The following is a 20,360-nucleotide window of genomic DNA, read 5'->3' as shown; positions in this document are numbered from 1 at the left end:
CCAGGCGGTGGTGGTGCACGCCTTTAATCCCAGCATGCGGGAGGAAGAGGCAGGAGGATCTCTATGAGTTCGAGGCCAACCTGGGCTACAGAGTGAGATCCAGGAAAGGCACCAAAGCTACGTAAAGAAACCCTGTCTCGAAAAAAGAAAACACACACACACAAAGTTCAGATGCCTGGGTCCCACCCCTAAAACTTCAAGCTCTATTCATCTTGTGTGCAGGTCTGGCATCATATCAAGTTCCTACAGCCAGGAATGAGGAATGGTTCTACTGACCTCTAGACTACAGCCTCACTGTCCATATGACTGCAATAGCCCTCAATACTGTTAGAGCTCAGCTGATCATTAGACCATACCGTTCCATCGACCATTAGACTATACAGTTCCTCTGACCATTAGACTATACAGTTCCACTGACCACTAGACCATACAGTCCCACTGACCATTAGACCATACAGTTCCACAGGCTACTAGACTACAGCCTAGCCCTGTTGACCACTGGTAATATGAATTTTTTGCCTAGAACTTGCCACTGCAAAGCCCTAGGCCATTTCCCCAACACTGTAATTCATAATGTTTACTTTTTCATTTTGTTTTGTTTTTTTTTTTTTGCAGACAAGGTTTCTCTGTGTAGCCTTTGCTGTCCTGGAACTCACAATATAGACCAGATTGAACTCAGAACTCACAGAGATCTGCCTGCCTCTGCCTCCCAAGTGCTGGGATTAAAGGTGTGTGCTACCTCCCAGCCATGTTTACTTTTACTATGAGTCACTGTATTTTCTTTTTGGTGGCGGAGTGGGTGGGGTGGGGCGGGGTGTCTCTGTGCAGCTCTGGTTGTCCTGGAACTCATTTTGTAGACCAAGCTGACCTTGAACTCAGAGATGTGTTGTGCCTCTGTCTACAGACTACCTGGATTAAAGGGGTATGCCACACCTGGCTTGATTCACTGTATTTTCTATTACTTTCGTCCTTGAGTGTATTTGAACAGAGTCTCAGGCCCCTCTCAGAATGCAAAAAGGATCACAGAATCCCGCTATTCCATTATTTGTTGTGGAGGGTTTCTTTTGTTCATTTGTTTTTGTTTCTGAGACAAGTTCTCAGGTAGTCCAGAACTTGTGTATCTGAAGATGACCTCATATCACTGGTCCTCCAGTCTTCAACCTCTCAATCCCTGGAATTACAAATCTGTGGTGCCACTACACCTAGCCCTCCATTTCATTAATTTTTAAATAAAACGGTTCACTATTCATTAAATTTGTTTTTTAAATCCTTCATTTAAAAAGCACTGTGGTAGGGCTGGAGAGATGACTCAGAGGTTAAGAGCACTGCCTGTTCTTCCAGAGGTCCTAAGTTCAATTCCTAACAACCACATGGTGGCTCACAACCATCTATGAAACTTGATGCCTTCTTCTGGCCTGCAGGCATGCTTGCAGATAGGACACTGTATACATAATAAATAAATCTTAACAACAACAACAACAAAAAGCACTGTGGTATCAGGGTCTGTGTACACCTTTAATCCTAAAACGCACATCTCTGTTAATTCAAGGTCAGCCTGGTCTGTATAGCAAGTTCCAGGCCAGCCAGGGCTACAGGGAAAGACCTTGTCCTTGTCTCCCCCTTACCCCCCACGGCAAAAAGATTCACATTATCTCAAAGTGAAGATTTTCAAACTACTAGGACTAGTCCAGTTTGGCTGGTTCCTTATCCATTTTCTGACCCAATAAACAAGAGAATTCCAAATCAAACTCATCCACTTTCTAATTCATCAGACCACATCCTGAGTGTCTACTTTCTACTCCACACCAGCCTGTTAGGCATTTCTTTCTCATCATAAATGATAATTTGAGATAATGGTGGGCTCACACCTGTAATCCTAGCCCTATGGAGGCTGAGGGAGGAGAACCCTGATTTCCAGGCCTGTCTGGTCTACAAGGTCAATTCAAAGCCAGCTTGGCTACACATGCAGACAGTAAGAGGGGAGGTAACGGTCAGGTCCAGAAGAAACTCGGAACAAATGGCTTTTGGACCTGACAGTAACAACTTCAGGGATAATTTGAAAAAAAGTAAAATGAAACTGGGGAATCACACACATATCCCATCTATATTTATGACCTGTTAAGCATGCCAGCCAGTTTGTCCCATTTCACTCACAGAAATTCCATTTTATACTGAAGCTCAAAGAGGTAGACTTTCCCAACATCACAGGACTGGTAATGGAGACAACATTTCAACTTAGTTAAGCTTGGAGTCTTCAGATCTTTTCCACCATGGTGGTTTTTCGTTGTTTTTTAATGATGTGAAAAAAATACTTTTATTTGGGCATAAGAGTGAAAATAACAGAAAAAGCTAGAGAGTAATGTTTGAGGTTCTGTATCAATGTGTGTTTTTGAATAATCTGAAAATGTTAAGTGCCTGGGATAATGTTTACTTAAGAATTCACAAAACCCAGAAATAACTGTGTTTTGAGAGTGCAGACTCACTGACCACCCACTGTTATGTGTCCATGTTTTCTGATCCCTCTTACCCCCTTTTATTTCCAGTGGCTTTTAGTGTAGTGTTAGAGCACTCCATCTTCTTGAGTGGATCCCATTTAAGTGGCCGTTTTGGTTTCATCCTTCCAGTTTACTGCTGAATGCGTTATTACTGTATGTAGGACAATTTGTTAATCTGTAAGCCTGCTCCTTTGACATACTAGTAGGAAGCTTTCTACAGGCAGGACTGGCCGTGTCATTCTTAAGTGGGACCCGCGAGAAACTCGTCAACACTAGGAATACAACAGACCGCAACCAAATCTGGAATGGAAGAAAACTTTGCGATTTCATCCTGTCATACACGTTTACCTGAACGGCCGGACTGAAAAGTTGTATTTCTGTTTGTTGTACTTCGTAAGGGATGTTAAAAGCTCTTCAAGTCACCCGGGCAAGTGGGAAGCGCCTCATTTCGGCCTGTCTAACCCTGAAGCAACTGGGATAAAAGTGACAACACAGAACTTGGTTCTAACAAGGGACGTCATTCGAGACCAAAACCAAAACAGCCGAGAGCTGTCCTGTCCTATCCTGCCAGATCCACCGCAGGCTTTGACACCCGGAACCCAGCGGAGAGACCACAGGGCCGGCGATCCGGGACGCCAGCCCAGCGCTGTCCCCGTCGTCCCCGCAGGCTCGGCGGCGCGCCCGGCAACCGGCATCCAATTCTGCTGACACTTTCCTTCCGAGAAAGGGGTGGGAACTTGAGCGGCGCGGCGCGGCGGGAGGCGGGGGCAGCTACCCCGGAGCCACACCCGAGAGGTGGTGACTCAAGCGGCGGGGCCGTCCGTCAGCCGCGAGTTCCCTTCCGGTCCCAGCAGGCCTCGGGCGCGCGGTTCCCAGCGACGGCCCCGCCCCCCGCCCGCCCGCCCGCCGCGCGCACCCAAGGGAACGCCGCATTGTGTTACCCGGCCAAGTCCCCGGATGCCCACCGCCCTCCCGGGTCCCGCCGTGACGTGGCCACGCCCCCGCGCTGCCCTGCGTGCCACGTCACCGCTTGCGGCAGTTCCGGGGGCGCAGCGGGCGATGACGTAGGGGGACGTGCCCTCTATATGAGGTTGGGGAGCGCCCGAGTCGGCCTTTTCCGCCCGCTCCCCCCTCCCCCCGAGCGCCGCTCCGGCTGCACCGCGCTCGCTCCGCGCTGTCAGGCTAGCGCCGCCGTCCCCAGCCGCCACCATGATCATCTACCGGGACCTCATCAGCCGTGAGTCCCCCGCCGCCCGCGGGCCTGGGTGCGGGTGGGCTCGGGGAGGCCTGGGGCGCGAGCGCAGGGCTTGGGGCCGGGAGCCGCCGCCGCCGCCGTCGCCGCGTGCGCCCAGCCGGCGCGGGAAATGGCGGGCCTCCGCCGGGTGACGGGCGGCTCTCTGTCCTCCTTCAGATGACGAGCTGTTCTCCGACATCTACAAGATCCGGGAGATCGCGGACGGGCTGTGCCTGGAGGTGGAGGGCAAGGTGAGCGGGGCGCCGCGGGGAGGGAGGGCGGCCGGGAGGCCGGGCGGCCGGGCTGGGGTTTGCGGCTCGCCCGCCGGAGCTCGTGCAATCCTCCCGGCCGCCTCCAGGCGGAGGAGACGCTCTTTCCGGCCTTGGGTTTTTCTAGAAAAGTGGAGGCGGAGCCGAGCCTGGAAATAGGTCCGCGAACTCAGCGCCCATCCTCCTTCCGGGCGCTCGGGGACATATTTATTGTCTCTGTTTAGGATATCTTGGCAATGTGTGCGCGCTTAACCCCTGGCGGTCCGAGAGCCGGCAACTTCTGGCTTCCGCTTGGTTAGAGTGACCATGGTTTTCCGTCCGGGCAGCGATTCTTTTTTTTTTGTTGGGTTAAAGTGTTTCAAGGAGGTGACAGGTCGTTGCCGGAGTGTGTAGATGGTAAGTTGGAGCTGGGTTTTTTTTTTTTTTGCAACGAAACTGTTTTTTTTAATGTAGATGGTCAGTAGAACAGAGGGTAACATCGATGACTCGCTCATTGGTGGAAATGCTTCCGCCGAAGGCCCAGAGGGCGAAGGTACCGAAAGCACAGTAGTCACCGGTGTGGATATTGTCATGAACCACCACTTACAAGAAACCAGCTTCACAAAAGAGGCCTACAAAAAGTACATCAAAGATTACATGAAATCGTAAGTTTTGGTGGTCAGGGTCCTCCTAGAAGACTTGTGTCTGCTTGGTTCCTTAGTTATAAAGGACTTGGGAAGGGAGGACCTTTTGTTACACAGCGATGGTTGCTTTTCATTAATAGGAGCATACTGGAGCAAGCGGGCCGGCCCTAACTTTGAAGAATAGAAAAAAATTCCTTTTTAAAAGTTAATATTGCTTGGGATTAAAGTTCTTGAATGGTTTCCTCTGCCACCTAGTAGTGTGTTGTAGCATTTTGCTTGTAGCCAGTAGACTTTTGTTTTTAGGTTGGGGCTTGTATTTTTATTTATTTATTTATTTATTTATTTTACTTCATGAAAAAAACTGATTTTGCTGAAAATTGAATACTTTAGTGACCTGTTACAATTTACTGTTTCAGACTCAAAGGCAAACTTGAAGAACAGAAACCAGAAAGAGTAAAGCCTTTTATGACTGGGGCTGCAGAGCAAATTAAGCACATCCTTGCTAATTTCAATAACTACCAGGTAAATAAGTCAAAGAATGATACAGTCTTAACCATGGGAACAAAGGAGGCTGCTTTGGTTTGTTGTGTCTGTACATGGCCCTGGCTGTCCTGGAACTCACTGTGTGAGCCAGGCTAGCTTTGAACCCCCTTAGGTCCACCCACCTCAGCCTCTTGAGATTAAAGGTGTGTGCCACCACACCAGACTAGGAGCTATAATTTAAATTGATGAACTTTTACTTTTCATTGAGACAGGGTTTCTCTGTAGACTAGGCAGGCCTTTGAACCCAGAGGTCCAAATGTCTCTGCCTGCTGAGTGCTGAGATTAAAGGTGTGTGCCAACACACTTGGCTAGCATCAGAGTTTTTACTTGCCAAAATGTTGGCTTGGAGCTGGGTGGTGGTGGCACACACCTTTAATCCCAGCACTCTGGAAGCAGAGGCAGAGGGATCTACAGAGCCAGTCCCAGGACAGGCTCCAAAGCTACGCAGAGAAGCCCTTTTGGGAGGGTGGGGGAGTTGGCTTAGAGCTGTTCTGAATCGTCCTTTTATTTATCGGTTACTTTGATTTGTGTCTGTGAGTATAATAACAGTCTGATTCTAGGTGTTTGTAACTTGTTTCTTCAGTTTTTTATTGGTGAAAACATGAATCCAGATGGCATGGTTGCTCTTCTGGACTACCGTGAAGATGGTGTGACTCCATTCATGATTTTCTTTAAGGATGGCTTAGAGATGGAAAAATGTGTAAGTATATGTTGAAATTATAGTGTAAAACCAGCAAGTTTTTCAGGTGTGATCCTTGCCATCTACAGATGGTAGGCATGGGTTTTACAGAAGCCCTCTAGGTGGTGGCATCTAAAGAGAATAACGCCTCATACATAAAAGCCTGGAGGTAGAGTAGCTCCTGGTAGTGCTCAGAGAAACTGGTGAGGGCAGGAAGGCTCTCAAGGTCATCTTTAGGCAAGTAGAGTTAGACACTAGCCTGGAGTAAATAATTGTGTGGACTGGCAATAACTGCCCCTGCTCCACAGTGGGTTCAAGTCCATTTCATATTGGACCACAGGATTGCTCCCGAGTGGACTAAATTGAATACACAAGTGTTTATAAGGAACTCGTGGAGATTTTTGGAGGCTTTTGAGTTGGCTGGGTGGAAGGTGAGCTTAAGAGTTATCCTGAAGAAATACAAGGTGGGCGAGCACCCTCGGACAGCTGGGATGACGGTGGGGTGGGCTCCTATTCAGACAGTGTCCGCCGTTTGTGGAGGATGGACTCTGCAGACAGATTGGCAGGTGCTGCGGCTTGGTGAGGGTAGTCTGCATCCACTGATAGACCTAGAACAGTTTGTGGTTCTTTTGGTTTGCACTAGGATGCCAAAGAAAATGCTCCCTGCGCTTCCTGCCTGTCTTTGTGGCAGTCCAGATTGAATTGGGGAGTACATATGTATGGTAGGACAGTTGTGCTTTTGAGCTAGGGGTAGCTCTTAATGCAATCTCATTGTTTTGCAGTAACAAATTGGATCTATCACCTGTCACCATAACCGGCTGCTGCTTACCATCCATACAACACCAGGACTTAGGACAAATGGGACTGATATCATCTTGAGCTTTTATTTTGACCATGATTTATTTGGAGTGGAGACATTGTTTTTTTCTTTTTCTTTTTTTTTTTTTAAAGAAAAAACATGTCATGTAGGTTGTCTAAAAATAAAGTGCATTTAAATTCACTTACAGATGCCTCTTTAGTTTAACGTTATTGTGCCGACTCCGTCCTTTAGCGGTGGTGAGAAGAAACTAGAGCCTGGTGGTTAACAGAAAATAACTTTTGCGGTGGGAACTACTTACAAAACAAGAATCTGAGTTGCAGTGAAGGGAAAGACATGAAGTGGACCCCTCACTTTCATCGCCTCCAGGAAGAACTTGCCAAAAGCATAAAGACCAACTAGTTTGAAACAAAGTACTGTCTGCTCATTCAGAAGTAGAACCAAGTCTCCTGGGTGAATGCCAGACTCCTTAAACTTGTATAAACTTGGCGCAAGCCGTAAGTGGGGAGGGGGTTGGCTTTATTTCGTTTGGAGACAGGGTTTCACCATGTAGCCCTGGCTGTCCAGCCTCTAGACCTCTCCCTTCTGAGTGCTGGGACTAAAGGCATGGGCCACCATATATGGAGGACAATGGCTAAGGATGGCTGATGGAATAGGATGTGAGATGTGTTGATCCAGTTGATTTGGATACTGCTTAATGACTTCCCACTCCAGAAGCCAAGTAACTCCAAAGTTCACAAGGAATGCCAACATCCTTCTTGATAGGATGAAGAGAACAAGGCTGGGTGAAATGGATCTCAACAAACCTAGACCCACATACTGCCTGCTGTAAAGTAGGTTTGCCCATGGCTGATTGACGAGTTCTCAAATATTTCAACAAAATTTGCATTTATGTGAAGTGCTGGGAAGCCCTATAGAGTCCCTTCCTGTTTATAATGTATCTTCAAAAGCTAAAACGGATTTATGATATGCAATCTGAGGTTTGTCCAGGGATCAAAATCCGAAAGTACACTAAATTTAAGGGGGTACTAACCCCTTTGTGACGAATGGGAAGCCCAAATGCTGGATGTTATATTTTGATGAAGGGAGGATGTGCCATTGTGATCTAGGAAGCCACTTTGAAAATGTTTCAGGCCACTGCCACTGTTACTGCTGTCAAAACCAGTACATACCTTGAGAAAACCTAAAACCTAGTTGTGCTATAATGTGTGAACACATTATAGCCCAGAGGCTCTGCAGGGTAGAACCAGAAGTCAGTAGTAAGCACAAAGTTTGGGTCCTTTTAAAAGTACATTTTTAGAAATCGTGTGTGTGATGCAGATGCCTATGGAGTCCAGAAGATGCCCTGCAGCTGGATTTTGACACGGGGGCTGATAACCAAAGATTTTGCTGAGCCTTTTCTGTAACTGTTTTTCCTTCAGAGCTGAGGACCAGGCCTTGCCCTTGCTTGGCAAGCACTCTACCATGGAGCTAAACCCTCAACCCAATGGTTGGTTTTTTAAGACGGTTTCTCTATGCCTGGCTGGCCTGGAACTCAAGAGATCAGCCTGCCTCTGCCTCTCCAAGTGCTGGGATTAAAGGTGTGTGCCACCACTGCCTGGTGGTGAGACTTGTTTTGCCTTTGAGACAGCTTTTTACATCCCAGGCTGGTTCCAAACAGCTGAGGGTAACCTTGCCTCTGCCACCTACGATTGTTGTCATCTGCCTCTGCTGAGGAGATTGGGTCCTGGAAATGGAATGTAGGGTTTATGTAGTTATCAAGCACACCACCAACACTGGCTCCATCTTCAACCCCTGGGGCTTATTGTGGGGTTTTTTGGGCCTCTGTAGAGCTGGGCCTCGAATTCTTCAACCTTTTAGTGCTAGGACATAAGGCTTGCACTTCTATCCCAGGCTCCCAATTTCTTATGAAGGCAACTTTCTCAGTCGTTTTTCCTAATTGATTTTCTAGCTAGTGCTGGAGCCACTTGGAGAAGAAAAACAAGCACCCGAGCTTCCTGCACAGGTCAGGGGTGTGCACCGCTTGACCTTTCTGACGTGTTTGGTACAGACAGGTTTCAAGTACCCGTGGGCCCTGGGTTTTGTTGTATGTGTGGAGAACGATGGGATGGAGAAAGGACTTACAGTGTCAGCTGTGGAAGCCTGTGCAGGGTGCCATTTGAACATGGATGTGAAGGAGTGGCCGTGTGGATGTCTGGGAGCAGACCATTCAAGCCTCCATCATCGAAAATGTCTTTATTAGCCAGCTGGTGACTAGGTTCAGGATCCCAGTGTAGCCTCCGAGCCTTTCTTGGGGTGAGCTTTTACACACAAACACAGTGTTCTGGGTTGACATACTTCATTTAACAACAACAGTTAGGTAGAAACAGAACTACAGAAACTAAAGAGCAAGGTTAGAGACTTTCCCAGAACTAAGGGCTTTGCTGGATTAGGTCTTTGTTTTAGTTTGACAGATGGTGCCATCTTCCATGCTGTGTTTTCCAACCTGATTGGTACTTTCATCATGGAGTCAGCCTTGCTAAGGTCTGGGGACCTACTAGATCTGATGCCTTTACGTTCCGCACTGGTCTCAGTGAATGAGTCAAATCGTGGACCCCTGTTTTAAAGTGGTATAGTTTGTCCTAAGGACTGTGTGTGTGTGTGTGTGTGTGTGTGTGTGTGTGTGTGTATATATATATATATATGATTTATTGGGGTGATTTACAGGCTGCATGCAGTCCAGCTAATCCAACAAGCTGTGAACAGAAAGTTCAAGAATCTAGTAGTTAGTCGCTCCACAAGGCTGAGTGTCTCAGCTGGTTTCTGTATTTGCTGGAATCACAAAGAAGCAGGCTCCAATGCCAGTGAAGGAATGGATGTGCTAGCAAGGTGAGGACAAGCAGGCAAAGAGCAGAAGCTTCCTTCTTCCATGTCCTTATACAGGCTGCCAGAAGAAGATGTGGTCCAGATTAGAGTTGTGTCTTCCCCCCTCAGAAGGTCTAGACTAGAAGCGGATTCACCCACTTCAAACCAAGCAAAACTAACCTCTCACCCGTGTGCCCTCCATTTCTGGATTGTAGTTCGTTCCAGATGCAGTCAAGTTGACAACCAAGAGCAGCCATCACACACAGCAATAGGGTCCCTAAATAAGACACTGAGTGCTGGAGGAGCATGCACGCTTTTCAGTCCCTGGCCCACTTTCCCTAACTGCTAGATACTAACCAGTTTTCAGTGTCCTTGTCTCCTCCCGGGTGGTCCTTGAGTTGGTGAATTCTCTTCAGGCCTGCTTACTCACATGCAGGGCAGTACTAAGGAAAGATATTTTCTTTTTAAACTTTTCAGTACTTGGACACTTTTCCAAGTGGGAAATACATGGGAAGCTTCCTTCACTCTTGAGCCACAAACTGATGGATTGCAGTGGATGACGCCCAGTGACGCATGGTTTCCACTATTTTAGAGACAGCAGCGTCTTTATCGATGGGGTTGGGTGCTGTCCATAGAAGCCAGTCGCCTAGTGTTTTGAAGGTGTGAGACCAGTGCAACACCCTGGAGACAAATGTGTTATCCCAAACTCCAAAACGTCCCAGAGTTAGAAATTGAGGTGCCCTGGGGTGCATTCATGCTGACTCCTCAGTTCCATTCTCCTAGCAAGCATGATTATCTATAGGTGACATGTTCCCTAGGGCTTCTCAGGAATTCTTTTCTTTTTTTCCTAGACAGGGTTTCTCTGTGTAGCTCTGGCTGTCCTGGAACTCTCTCTGTAGACCAGGCTGGCCTCGAACTCAGGGTTCCTTCTACCTCTGCCTCCCAAGTGATGACATCAAAAGTGTGCACCACCACTGCCCTTAAGGATGGTAAGGATTTTTTTTTTTTTTTTTTTGCTTTTCGAGACAGCGTTTCTCTGTGTAACAGTCCTGGCTGTCCTAGAACTTGCTCTGTAGAACAGGCTGGCCTCAAACTCACAGAGATCCACCTGCCTCTGCCTCCCGATTGCTGGGATTAAAGGTGTGCGCTACCATCACAAGTTTAGACAAGTCAACTAGAGAGTTCAGAATACTACTGCAAACTAAACTGGTAATGAGGTTGATGGTAAAGGAGAGTAGCCACAAATCTCAGGCAACTTGAAGAACTGTAACAACATCATCCTTTGAGGACGTGTGTGAGCACATGCAATGAGAGGCCCTGGCTGGGGGGCAGAACGCTCTCCATGAAACCTAACTAACCCAGGAGGATTTGAACCAACAAGGACACCACATGGCAGTGATTGGCAGATTGTAGGTCACGTGTATACAGGCCTGCATCTTCCTGGTAGGCCACAAGCTTTGTCTGGAAGAGGAGTGTCAGCATTATAATTTATGTAATTCTATATCCTTAAGGAATTAGGATGTTGCGGCTTTTGATGGTGCACACCCTTGATCCCAGCACTCAGAAGGCAGAGGTAGGCGGATTTCTGAGTTCCAGCACAACCAGGGATAAACAGAGAAACTCAAAAATCCCAAGAAAGGAGCCGGGCGGTGGTGGCACAGGCCTTTAATCCCAGCACTCGGGAAGCAGAGGCAGGCTGATCTCTGTGAGTTCAAGGCCAGCCTGGTCTACAGAGTGAGATCCAGGAAAGGCGCAAAAGCTACACAGAGAAACCCTGTCGAAGAAAAAAAACAAACAAAAAAACAAATGTATAAATAAGGGTGTAACATAATGTAATGCTTTTGAAGACCTTTAATTTATATTAATATATAAATTATATATAATTGTATAAATTCATATATGTAGTATATGTAATTTATATTATCTCAAACAAAAATCCCTGAGAAGTATGCTCAAGAAGAAAAGGGTGCTGCACACCTTCCACTGACTGAGCTACCTGCTGGGGTAATTGTCTTCATTAGCAGGTCAGGTCATAATGTTGGCAGTTTATCCAGGGAATCCCTCCAACCCCACCCACTGGTTACATCATAGCAGCAATGATAAGTATCAGCTTATCATGGGGAGGGGCATGTTTTGAACTTCTAGACTATTCCATCTTGTTTATTTAGAGAGCCTGTAGGTTGTGGATTTCTGCTGCTACACATGGTTCCAAACAATGGAGAATGACATTTCATAATCTCACACACGGGGCCATGAGAACCTCTGGAGAGGATGTGGTTTAGTCCGGGTCAACATGTTTCAGTTAGAAAAAATGTCAACTATGCACCTAGAGGAGAATTCTTTCCAAAGTAGCTTGCTCAATGTGTTTCCTCAATTACCTTCTCCAGCTTGAGAGACTTTTCCGATCATTTATGAGTGCATTGTGCTTCTCTGCATATACAGGGCGCCGAAGGGTCCTCTGCAGAACTTCAGCCTGTGAGTCATAAGTGACATGACTGAATGAATGAAAACCGAGGTACTCAGTGACTCACTGGAGGGCAAGGCCCAGAGAGGACACAAGTCACAATTGTTAGTCAACAGTTAAAAGACACAGAGTTTTGTTGGTTTTGTAATGTGTGCAGGGGACTGAGGCCGGGCGGCATCATACCAATCAATTCTCATTCACTGAGCAACGTCCCCAGGCCCGCATGAAATATTTTAATAATACCGTTGAGGTACTAGGCATCATTTAGTCCTGAGGTTCTGGTTTTTTTTTTTTTTTTTTTTTTTTTTTTTTTTGTAGTGTTTTTTTGAGACAGGGCTTCTCTCTGTAGCCCTGGATGTCTTGGAAATCAAAGATCCACCTGCCTCTGCCTCCTGAGTGCTGGGATTAACAGCATGCACCACCACCACCTGGCATACAAGCATGCTACTAACAAAATAGAACAAAAACCTGTATGTTCAGCTTCTCCTTAGATCCACAGTATGAAACTGAATTGTGAGCCAAAAGAAATCATTTCCCCACAGGGAGGTGGTGGTGCACGATTTTAATCCCAGCACTCGGGAGGCAGAAGCAAGCTGATCTCTGTGAGTTTGAGGCCAACGCCAACTGCCACTGGTCTACAGAGAGATCCAGGACAGTCAGGGCTGATACACAGAAAAACCCTGTCTTGAAAAGCAACAACAACAAAATCTTTTCTCATTTAAGTTGTTTCTCTCAGGTATTTGGTTACAGCAGTGAAAAAACTAACCTAACTCTCACAGAAAGCAGCAGGGACTTGGAAAATCACAGAAAAGGCTAGTATTCTCTGGACACCCACCTGAAAACAGCAATGCATGCAACGTCACTTGAGCACATCAATTCAAGAATTTTCCCGAAGAACTCCTAAGCTGTCGTGTAAGCAAAACAGCCAAACTAATGTTTAACCTAAGGTGAAAACTGGCCAGTTAGAGAGGAAAACTGCTGCACATAAAATTAAAAAAAAAAAAAAAAAGGATACCTTTTATTAGCTCCCGGAGGTAAAAATAGGTGTGTCAGTAGGTAGTGAGCATCAGCTAGAAACTCGGTCAGTTTGAACCTTGGTGTGGCGCGTTATAGTCTTTCTCTGTCACATCCCAGTGCACCATTCTTCCAGTGCCTCCCCGACTGGATACACTGAGGGCAACTGGGAGTGATGGGTTTAGTCAGGTGGGATGTGTGTTGGGCGACTGCCCTGGGTAATATGAGCACAACGCCCACTGCCACTGTCTATTAAAAGGGAAAGTGACTAAGCCGCTGAAATCTGGTTAAGCAATGTGCAACATGCTCCTTTCTGCTCCACAGACAGAGAGGAGGGTGGCGGAGCGTGGGAGCAGCAGGGACTTGATGGAGGAGTGATAGCTTTCCTCACAAGCATAAGAATTGTGGCTGAAACCAGGTGGCAGTGGCGCACGCCTTTAATCCCAGCACTCGGGAGGCAGAGCCAGGCGGATCTCTGTGAGTTCGAGCCCAGCCTGGTCTACAGAGTGAGATCCAGGACAGGCACCAAAGCTGCATGGAGAAACTCCATCTCAAAAAACAAAACAAAAACAAACAAAAAAATTGTGGCTGAGGCCCTGCTGGCCAAGATAGGCTCACCAGAGAAAGAGAAAGCCTTGTGCCCATGCCTCCATAACTCCCTCTCTTCCACTTTCTTTTCCTTTCTTTTCACTATGGTCTTACTATGTAGCTCAGGCTAGCTTCAAACTTTTAATCCTCTTCTCTGCCTCCCAAGTGCTGGGCTGACAGGTATGCATTTTATTTATTGCCCCCCCCCCCCCCAGACAGGGTTTCTCCGTGTAGTTTTGGTGCCTGTCCTGGCTCTCACTCTGTAGACCAGGCTGGCTTCAAACTCACAGAGATCCACCTGCTTCTGCCTCCCGAGTGCTGGGATTAAAGGTGTGTGCCACCACTGCACCTGGCTATGCATTGTAGTTTATAATGTGCTTAGTTCTCACGGAGACCAGAAAAGGGTGTCAGATCTCCCAAGACAGAGTCACAGACAGTTGCTAGCCAGCATGTGGGTGCTAGGAATTGGACCTACCTAGGTCCTCTGGAAAAGCAGCCAGTGCTCTTAATCAGTGAGCCATGTCTATATAGCCCACTCTGTATATATTTTAATATAAAATTTACAGGACACAGGAACTTTCATAAGGAAATGAGGACCAAAAGAATCAGGTGGAGGTAAATCATTTTAGACTTAGGTTTGGTGAGAAGTGGACAGGGGTGCAGGATGACTGGATGAAGATCGTCAGGGTTTCTGTTGCTGTAATGAAGCACCGTGGCCAGCAACCTGGGGAGGAAAGGGTTCATTTGGTTTACATATCCCAAGTCACAGTCCACTGAAGAAAGGCAAGGCAGGAACTCTAACTAGGCAGGAACCTAGAGGCAAGAGCTGATGCAGAGGCCATGGAGGGGTGCTGCTTACTGGCTTGCTCTCCATAGCTTGCTGAGCCTGATTTCTTATAGAACCTAGGACCACCAGCCCCAGGGCAGCATCACCCACAATAGGCGGGGCTCTCCCCGCCCCCATCAATCACTAAGAAAATACCCTACCAGGCCAGCATTGATGGCACATACCTTTAATCACAGCAGAGGCAGGTGGATCTGTGAGTTTAAGGCCAGCCTGGCTACACAGAGAAACTCTGTCTCTAAATAAACAAACAAACAAATATAGAAAGAAAGAAAGAGAGAGAGAGAGAGAGAGAGAAGAGAGAGAGAGAGAGAGAGAGAGAGAGAGAGGAAGAGAGGGAGTGAGGGAGGGAGGAAGGGAGGGAGGGAGGGAGGGAGGGAGGGAGGGAAACTGCCTTGCATGCCCACCTGCTTACAGCCAGTCTTCTGGAGGCATCTTCTCAGTTGAGGCTCCTCTCGGAGAAGCTGACGTAAAACTAGCCTGCACAAAGAGGGCTGGTAGAATGGTAACGAACTGTGGGAAATTTGCAAAGCCAAATTTTACTCAGATTCTCTGTCCTAATGATGGGGGGTTTCTCTTCCTCTGTGCTTCTGAGGGGGGCCGTTCTCTCAAACAGAGGTTCTATGATTTGCTTCCGGGGAAATGGGTGAGGAGAAAAAGAGTGGCCTTGCTGCCGTCCATTTTCTCAATGCCAAGGCGGCATCTTCTGGAGTATCAGACCTTTAACCCCATCATGGACATCCCAAGAACACCGCGGGGGCTGGTTCCGTGGGACGTGTGAACCGCACAAAAAGCCTGCCAAACATCGCTTAGCTTTCCCCACCAAGTTCTTTGGTAATTTTGCTGAATGTTCTTCTCTTTTAATCCCTTGGCCTGTTTCTGTCAGAGACTGTGAATGGTCTGAGATTTTACCATTTGCAAGCTAACACGTTACTACGGTTTCACATACATATTTTGACAGGAGACACCAAACTTATGTGTAAAAGACAGCTTATCATTGATGCAGAAGTAGCAGCTGGAGCAGCAACTGGAAAAGGTTCCCACACCCTGTCCTCCACGGTGATGGGAAGATCGGATGCTGCTGCGTATGCCGAGGGGTGCACTACAGAAGAGCCACCCCCAAATCAGAAGGCTGAGATTTATAAGGCAGTCGACACCTTTGTCTCTGATGTCCCAACAGATACAGCAGCCTGGAATGAATGGGGACTTATCTCTAGGAGACAGGGGAAGGTGACTGACTTCTTTTGGGGAGGCCATCTGCAAACCTATTCAGAAGGGTGCACTAGCTTCCAGGACTGTTAGTTATGCTAAGACGTTCTAACAGGCCAGCAGGGAGGAGGAAAGAAAACCAAAGGAAAGAAAGACGCGAAATAAAAGTGCAGATACCAGGCAGTGGTGGCGCACGCCTTTAATCCCAGCACTCAGAAGGCAGAGGCAGGTGGATCTCTGTGAGTTCGAGGCCAGCCTGGTCTATAGAGAGAGTTTCAGGACAACTAGGACTGTTACATAGAGAAACCCTGTGTGGAATGTAATTGACCCCCCCCCCCATAATCTTATAGGGAGTGGCACTATTAGGAGGCATGGACTTACTTTTGAAGTAGGTGTGGCCTTGTTAGAGGAAGTATGTCACTGTGGGGGTGGGCTTTAAGGTCTCCTGTGCTCAAGATCCTGCCTAGTGTGACAGTCTATTTCCTGTTGCCTGCATATCAACATGTAGCAGCTCCTTCTCCAGCATCATGTCTGCTGGCACACCGCCATGCTCCCCACCATGATGATAATGGACTAAACCTCTGAACTGGAAGCCAGCTCAATTAAATGTTTTCCTTTATAGGAGTTGCTGTGGTTATGGTGTCTCTTCACAGCAATAGAAACTCTAAGACACCCTGTCTCAAAAAAACAAAAATAAAATAAAATTGCAGAGATAACAATACATTTTGCGGCAGGTGGGTGTGATGGGTGACTCACTCTGGGTGCTGGGAACCAAACTTAGGTCCTCTGCAAGAGCAGTATCCATAGAATCGTCCCCATAACCCCAGAAAGGGTTTTTGGTTCACAGTTCCAGATTATAGCCCATCATTTTGGGGACACCAGAGAGGTGGGAACTCCTAACATCTGATGACATTACATCCATACTCAAGAAGCAGAGCGTATTGAATGCATGCATGCTCACGTTCCTTTGCTTTCTCCATTCTGACCCAGTTCAGGATCCTCTACTTAGGGAATGGCGCCACCTGAAGGAGGCAGGTCTTCCTACCCCCAAAGTGATCAAGATATTCCCCAACAGAAATGCCCACCAAACAACCTGGTCTAAATAATTCCTTATTGAGACCCCCCCTTCCCAGTTGATCCCAGATGGTGTCAATTTCCTCATTAAAACCAGTGTGAGAGGCCAGCTCCCTCCTTTTCAAGGGTTCTTATGAGGAGGAGAAAGGGATAAGAAAATATTAGATAGAAAGGTAAGAGTCAGGTGGATCTCTGTGAGTTCAAGGCCAGCCTGGGCTACAGAGTGAGTTCCAGGAAAGGCACAAAGCTACACAGAGAAACCCTGTCTCGAAAAACCAAAAAAAAAAATAGCGAAGAGGAGAAAGACAGAAGAAACACAGGACAGCTTCAGGAGGACCTGGGTCAATACCCAACGGCCTCTTCTGTTTATTCAAAAGGGCTTTTTATAACAATGCCAAGGGGCGGGGCAAAAGACCTCCACCTTGCTAGATCAAAGCACACTGCACAGCCAAGTGTAGACCAACCCTTCCAAACACCTGGTAACCACACCTGTGGTCAAATTATCCCCTTATGCAGCCCTGTTGGGTAAAGCAAGCTCAGATTCTCAGACCCTGAGTAAGTTCTCACTAGGAAACCTCTGTGGGTCTCCACAAACCAGACATCATCGTGTGTCATGCCTGTTACCTCTGTGGAGGATCAAGGCAGGAGAAACACAGATTTGAGGCTAGTCTAAGCTACAAAAGAACCAAACCCAAAAATCTGCTTCTGTTGCAGATGCTGCAAAGAACATGCTCCCAGATGTGAGGCTCAAGGCTTGGGGGGGGGGGGGCTGCACAGGTCTTGTAGAATGGAGAACTATTATAAGCACAACCTCTGGCCCCCTGTTGTTCCTGGTGATTCATTCTACAGGTGTCGCTGTGGCTGAACTGATGTGTATATGTATAGAAATGTATTTTTTTCTTTTTTAAAAAGATTTGTTTACTTTATGTATATTGCAGTGTGTTTACCCACCAGCCCCACAGTTCCCCAGAGTTTTCTTGAGTGCGAGCAGCAGGAAATATTAGATAGAAGGATTTAGATTCTGGACATAAACAGATAGAAAATAAAGGATAGCTTCTTAGAGGACCTGGAACCTATTCCAATGAATCCTGACTGTCTCTGCCCCAGGGTATTTATAGAGATGCCAAGTGCACAGCCAAGTGCAGACCATCTCAGACACCTGCACTCAGGCCCATGGTCCTAATCATCCTCTCTATGCGGACCTGCTGGGTAAAGCCACGAGGAACCTCGTGCTCCCACGGTATATGAGTGCTTTATCTGCATGTATGCCTTTATGCCAGAAGAGAACATTAGATCCCAGTATAGATGGTTGTGAGCCACCATGTGACTGCTGGGAATTAAACTCAGGACCTCTGGAAGAGCAGCCAGTGCTCTTAACTGCTGAGCCATCTCTCCAGCCCAAAATGTATTCTTTGATGTACTGTATAGTATGGGATTCATAAGACAGATGGTAAGTGTTCATTTGCAGAGGACTATTTGAGTAAATTGTGATATTGAAATATTTTGTATGTTAAAATATGTGGCCATAGCATGAAAAACTCTTTTTGTGACAAATGAAATCATCACCAAAATGTCTTTTGTGGAAAAAAAAAAATCAAGGAGCAAAGTAGTATGTTTTTTTAAAAAGTCAAGCAGCTTCCCAGCACTACTCTACTCTCTAGACTATGCATGTGCTGTCTTTAGAAAGACAAATCAGAACAGAATAATTCCAGGAAGGAACTAGGAACCCCAGACATCTGTCCGTCTATCAACCATCTATCTATCTATCTATCTATCTATCTATCTATCTATCTATCTATCTAGTGTGTGTGTGTGTGTGTGTGTGTGTGTGTGTGTGTGTGTGTGTGTCCATGCATGCCATTGCATGTATGTGGAGGTCAAAGGACAGCTTGCAGGAATTGGTTCTCTCCTTCCACCATGTGGATCCTGGGGATCAGATGCCAAGCTTGATAGCTGGAACCTATTACCCATAAATCTTTACCCATTGAGACAGCCTGATGGTCCTCATCTGCACCTTCTAGAATATTTTAATAACATGAGTGCATTTGCTATTTGTTAAATAAACTCCATTTTAAAAAAATAATGAAGGCAGGTGGTGGTGGTACATGCCTTTAATCCCAGCACTCGGGAGGCAGAGGAAGATGGATCTCTGTGAGTTTGAGGCCAGCCTGGTCTACAGAGCAAGATCCAGGACAGGCTCTAAAACTACACAGAGAAACCCTGTCTCAAAAAAAAAAAAAAAAAAACCCAACCAAACAAAACCCCCCACAAAACTGAGTCCCAGGAGGAAGAAGGGTTGTCTTAGTGGTTGAGAGCACTGGCTGCTCTTCCAGAGGACCAGGATTTGATTCCCAGCACCCACATGGTGAACAGACTCATATGCAGGCAAAACACATATAAATAATAAAATAACTAAAAATAAACAAATGAAATAAAATACTGAGTCTCACCATATCCCCTACAGTGCTGGAAAGTATCCCCCAAAGGCGCTCGTGCTACAGGCTTGATCCTGAAGGTGGCGCTGTTGGGAAACAGCTGGGTCCTATAGCCGGGGGTCCTTCCATAACTGGAGACATGTCCTTGAAAGGGGATCTTGGAGTCCCAGCAGAGGCAGGTGGATTTGAGTTCGAGGTCAGCCTGGTTTACAGAGTGAGATCTGGGACAGCCAGGGCTACACGGGGGTAGGGTGGGGTGGGGGGTGGGGGAACGACAGGACACCTGTTCTCTGTCTTTCCTGCTCTCTTTTTCCTTCCTTCTTGTCACAAGGCAATCACCTTTGTTCTGCCATGCACTCTCACCTCCATGTATGGCTTCATCAGAGGCCAAGGCTATGAGGACACTTGATCGTGACCTGCATTCTTCAGAATCATGAGCCAAAGTAAATCCTTCCCCTTTGTAAGTTAATCATCTCAGGTGTTTCTCCATGGTGATTAACATAGGAACACCACGCCTATAATTATGGTTTGAATTTTAGATGTCTTCCACAGGCTCGTGTGTCGGAACATCTGATCCCCAGAGATAGCATCGTTTTCTGGGGGAGCTTGTGGGAGGGGCCAGGCTGTTGGCAGTAGGTCCGTGGGGGCTGACCTCTGAGGGTTATAGCGGAACCTGCTTGTAGTCTCCACAGGGCGTGGGTCTTCCAACCTCAATTAATGCAGTGAAGACACTCCCTCCACTGGCGTGCCTAGATATCCGTGCCCCAGGCAATTTTAGGTCCTGTCAAGCTGACAATGTCAACCATCACATGAGTCTCACTAACCCATGAGGATTTCTACCACAGTGCCCTCCAGTATAGAGCCAGACCACGATGCCTTGTCTGCTGCAGAAACCCGGAACCCAAATAAAACTCTCCCTTAAGTTGCTTCTGTTGCTGAGATCAGTGGTGCACACCTTTAGTCCTAGTACTGTGGTGGCAGAGGCAGGTGGATCTCTGTGAGTTCAAGATCAGCCTGGTCTACTGAGCAAGTTCCAGGCCAGACAGACCCCGTCTCAAAAAAAAAGTCTATCATGTATTTTGATCACAAGAATGACAAGCAATAAGCATACCTACTGAGCCAGAATATCCAGTACCTTTTAAAGAGACATAGTCTGATAATGCTGACCAGGCTGGCCCTAAACTCCAGAGCTCCAAGCTCCTCCTGTCTCAGCCTCTGGTGTCAATCA

The 20,360-nt window shown here is 47.1% G+C and overlaps 1 protein-coding gene and 1 non-coding gene across 2 annotated transcripts; both read left to right on the top strand.

Moving 5' to 3' along the window:
• Nucleotides 1-3,563: 3,563 nt before the first annotated feature.
• Tpt1 (tumor protein, translationally-controlled 1) lies at nt 3,564-6,847 on the top strand. The gene is made up of 6 exons (XM_059274335.1): nt 3,564-3,732; nt 3,907-3,980; nt 4,452-4,642; nt 5,038-5,143; nt 5,748-5,864; nt 6,626-6,847. Exons 1-6 carry the CDS (start codon nt 3,705-3,707, stop codon nt 6,626-6,628), a joined length of 519 nt encoding a protein of 172 aa, XP_059130318.1. The 5' UTR covers nt 3,564-3,704; the 3' UTR covers nt 6,629-6,847.
• Nucleotides 6,434-6,560, top strand: LOC131920201 (small nucleolar RNA SNORA31). The gene has a single exon (XR_009381547.1). It is a non-coding gene; the product is annotated as a small nucleolar RNA SNORA31 (small nucleolar RNA).
• Nucleotides 6,848-20,360: the final 13,513 nt, after the last annotated feature.

The sequence above is a fragment of the Peromyscus eremicus genome, chromosome 9, assembly GCF_949786415.1.
Source record: "Peromyscus eremicus chromosome 9, PerEre_H2_v1, whole genome shotgun sequence".
Classification (NCBI taxonomy): domain Eukaryota; kingdom Metazoa; phylum Chordata; class Mammalia; order Rodentia; family Cricetidae; genus Peromyscus; species Peromyscus eremicus.
Note: the sequence above shows the minus strand (reverse complement) of the source record. Positions and strands in the feature narration are given on the sequence as shown.

What these genes read in the sequence shown, in the direction of transcription:
- Tpt1 (XM_059274335.1), top strand. Translation starts at nt 3,705, where the DNA reads ATGATCATCTACCGGGACCTCATCAGCC. An exon ending in CTACCGGGACCTCATCAGCC is followed by an intron (nt 3,733 to 3,906) that starts GTGAGTCCCCCG and finishes GTCCTCCTTCAG; the next exon opens with ATGACGAGCTGTTCTCCGAC. An exon ending in CTAATTTCAATAACTACCAG is followed by an intron (nt 5,144 to 5,747) that starts GTAAATAAGTCA and finishes TTGTTTCTTCAG; the next exon opens with TTTTTTATTGGTGAAAACAT.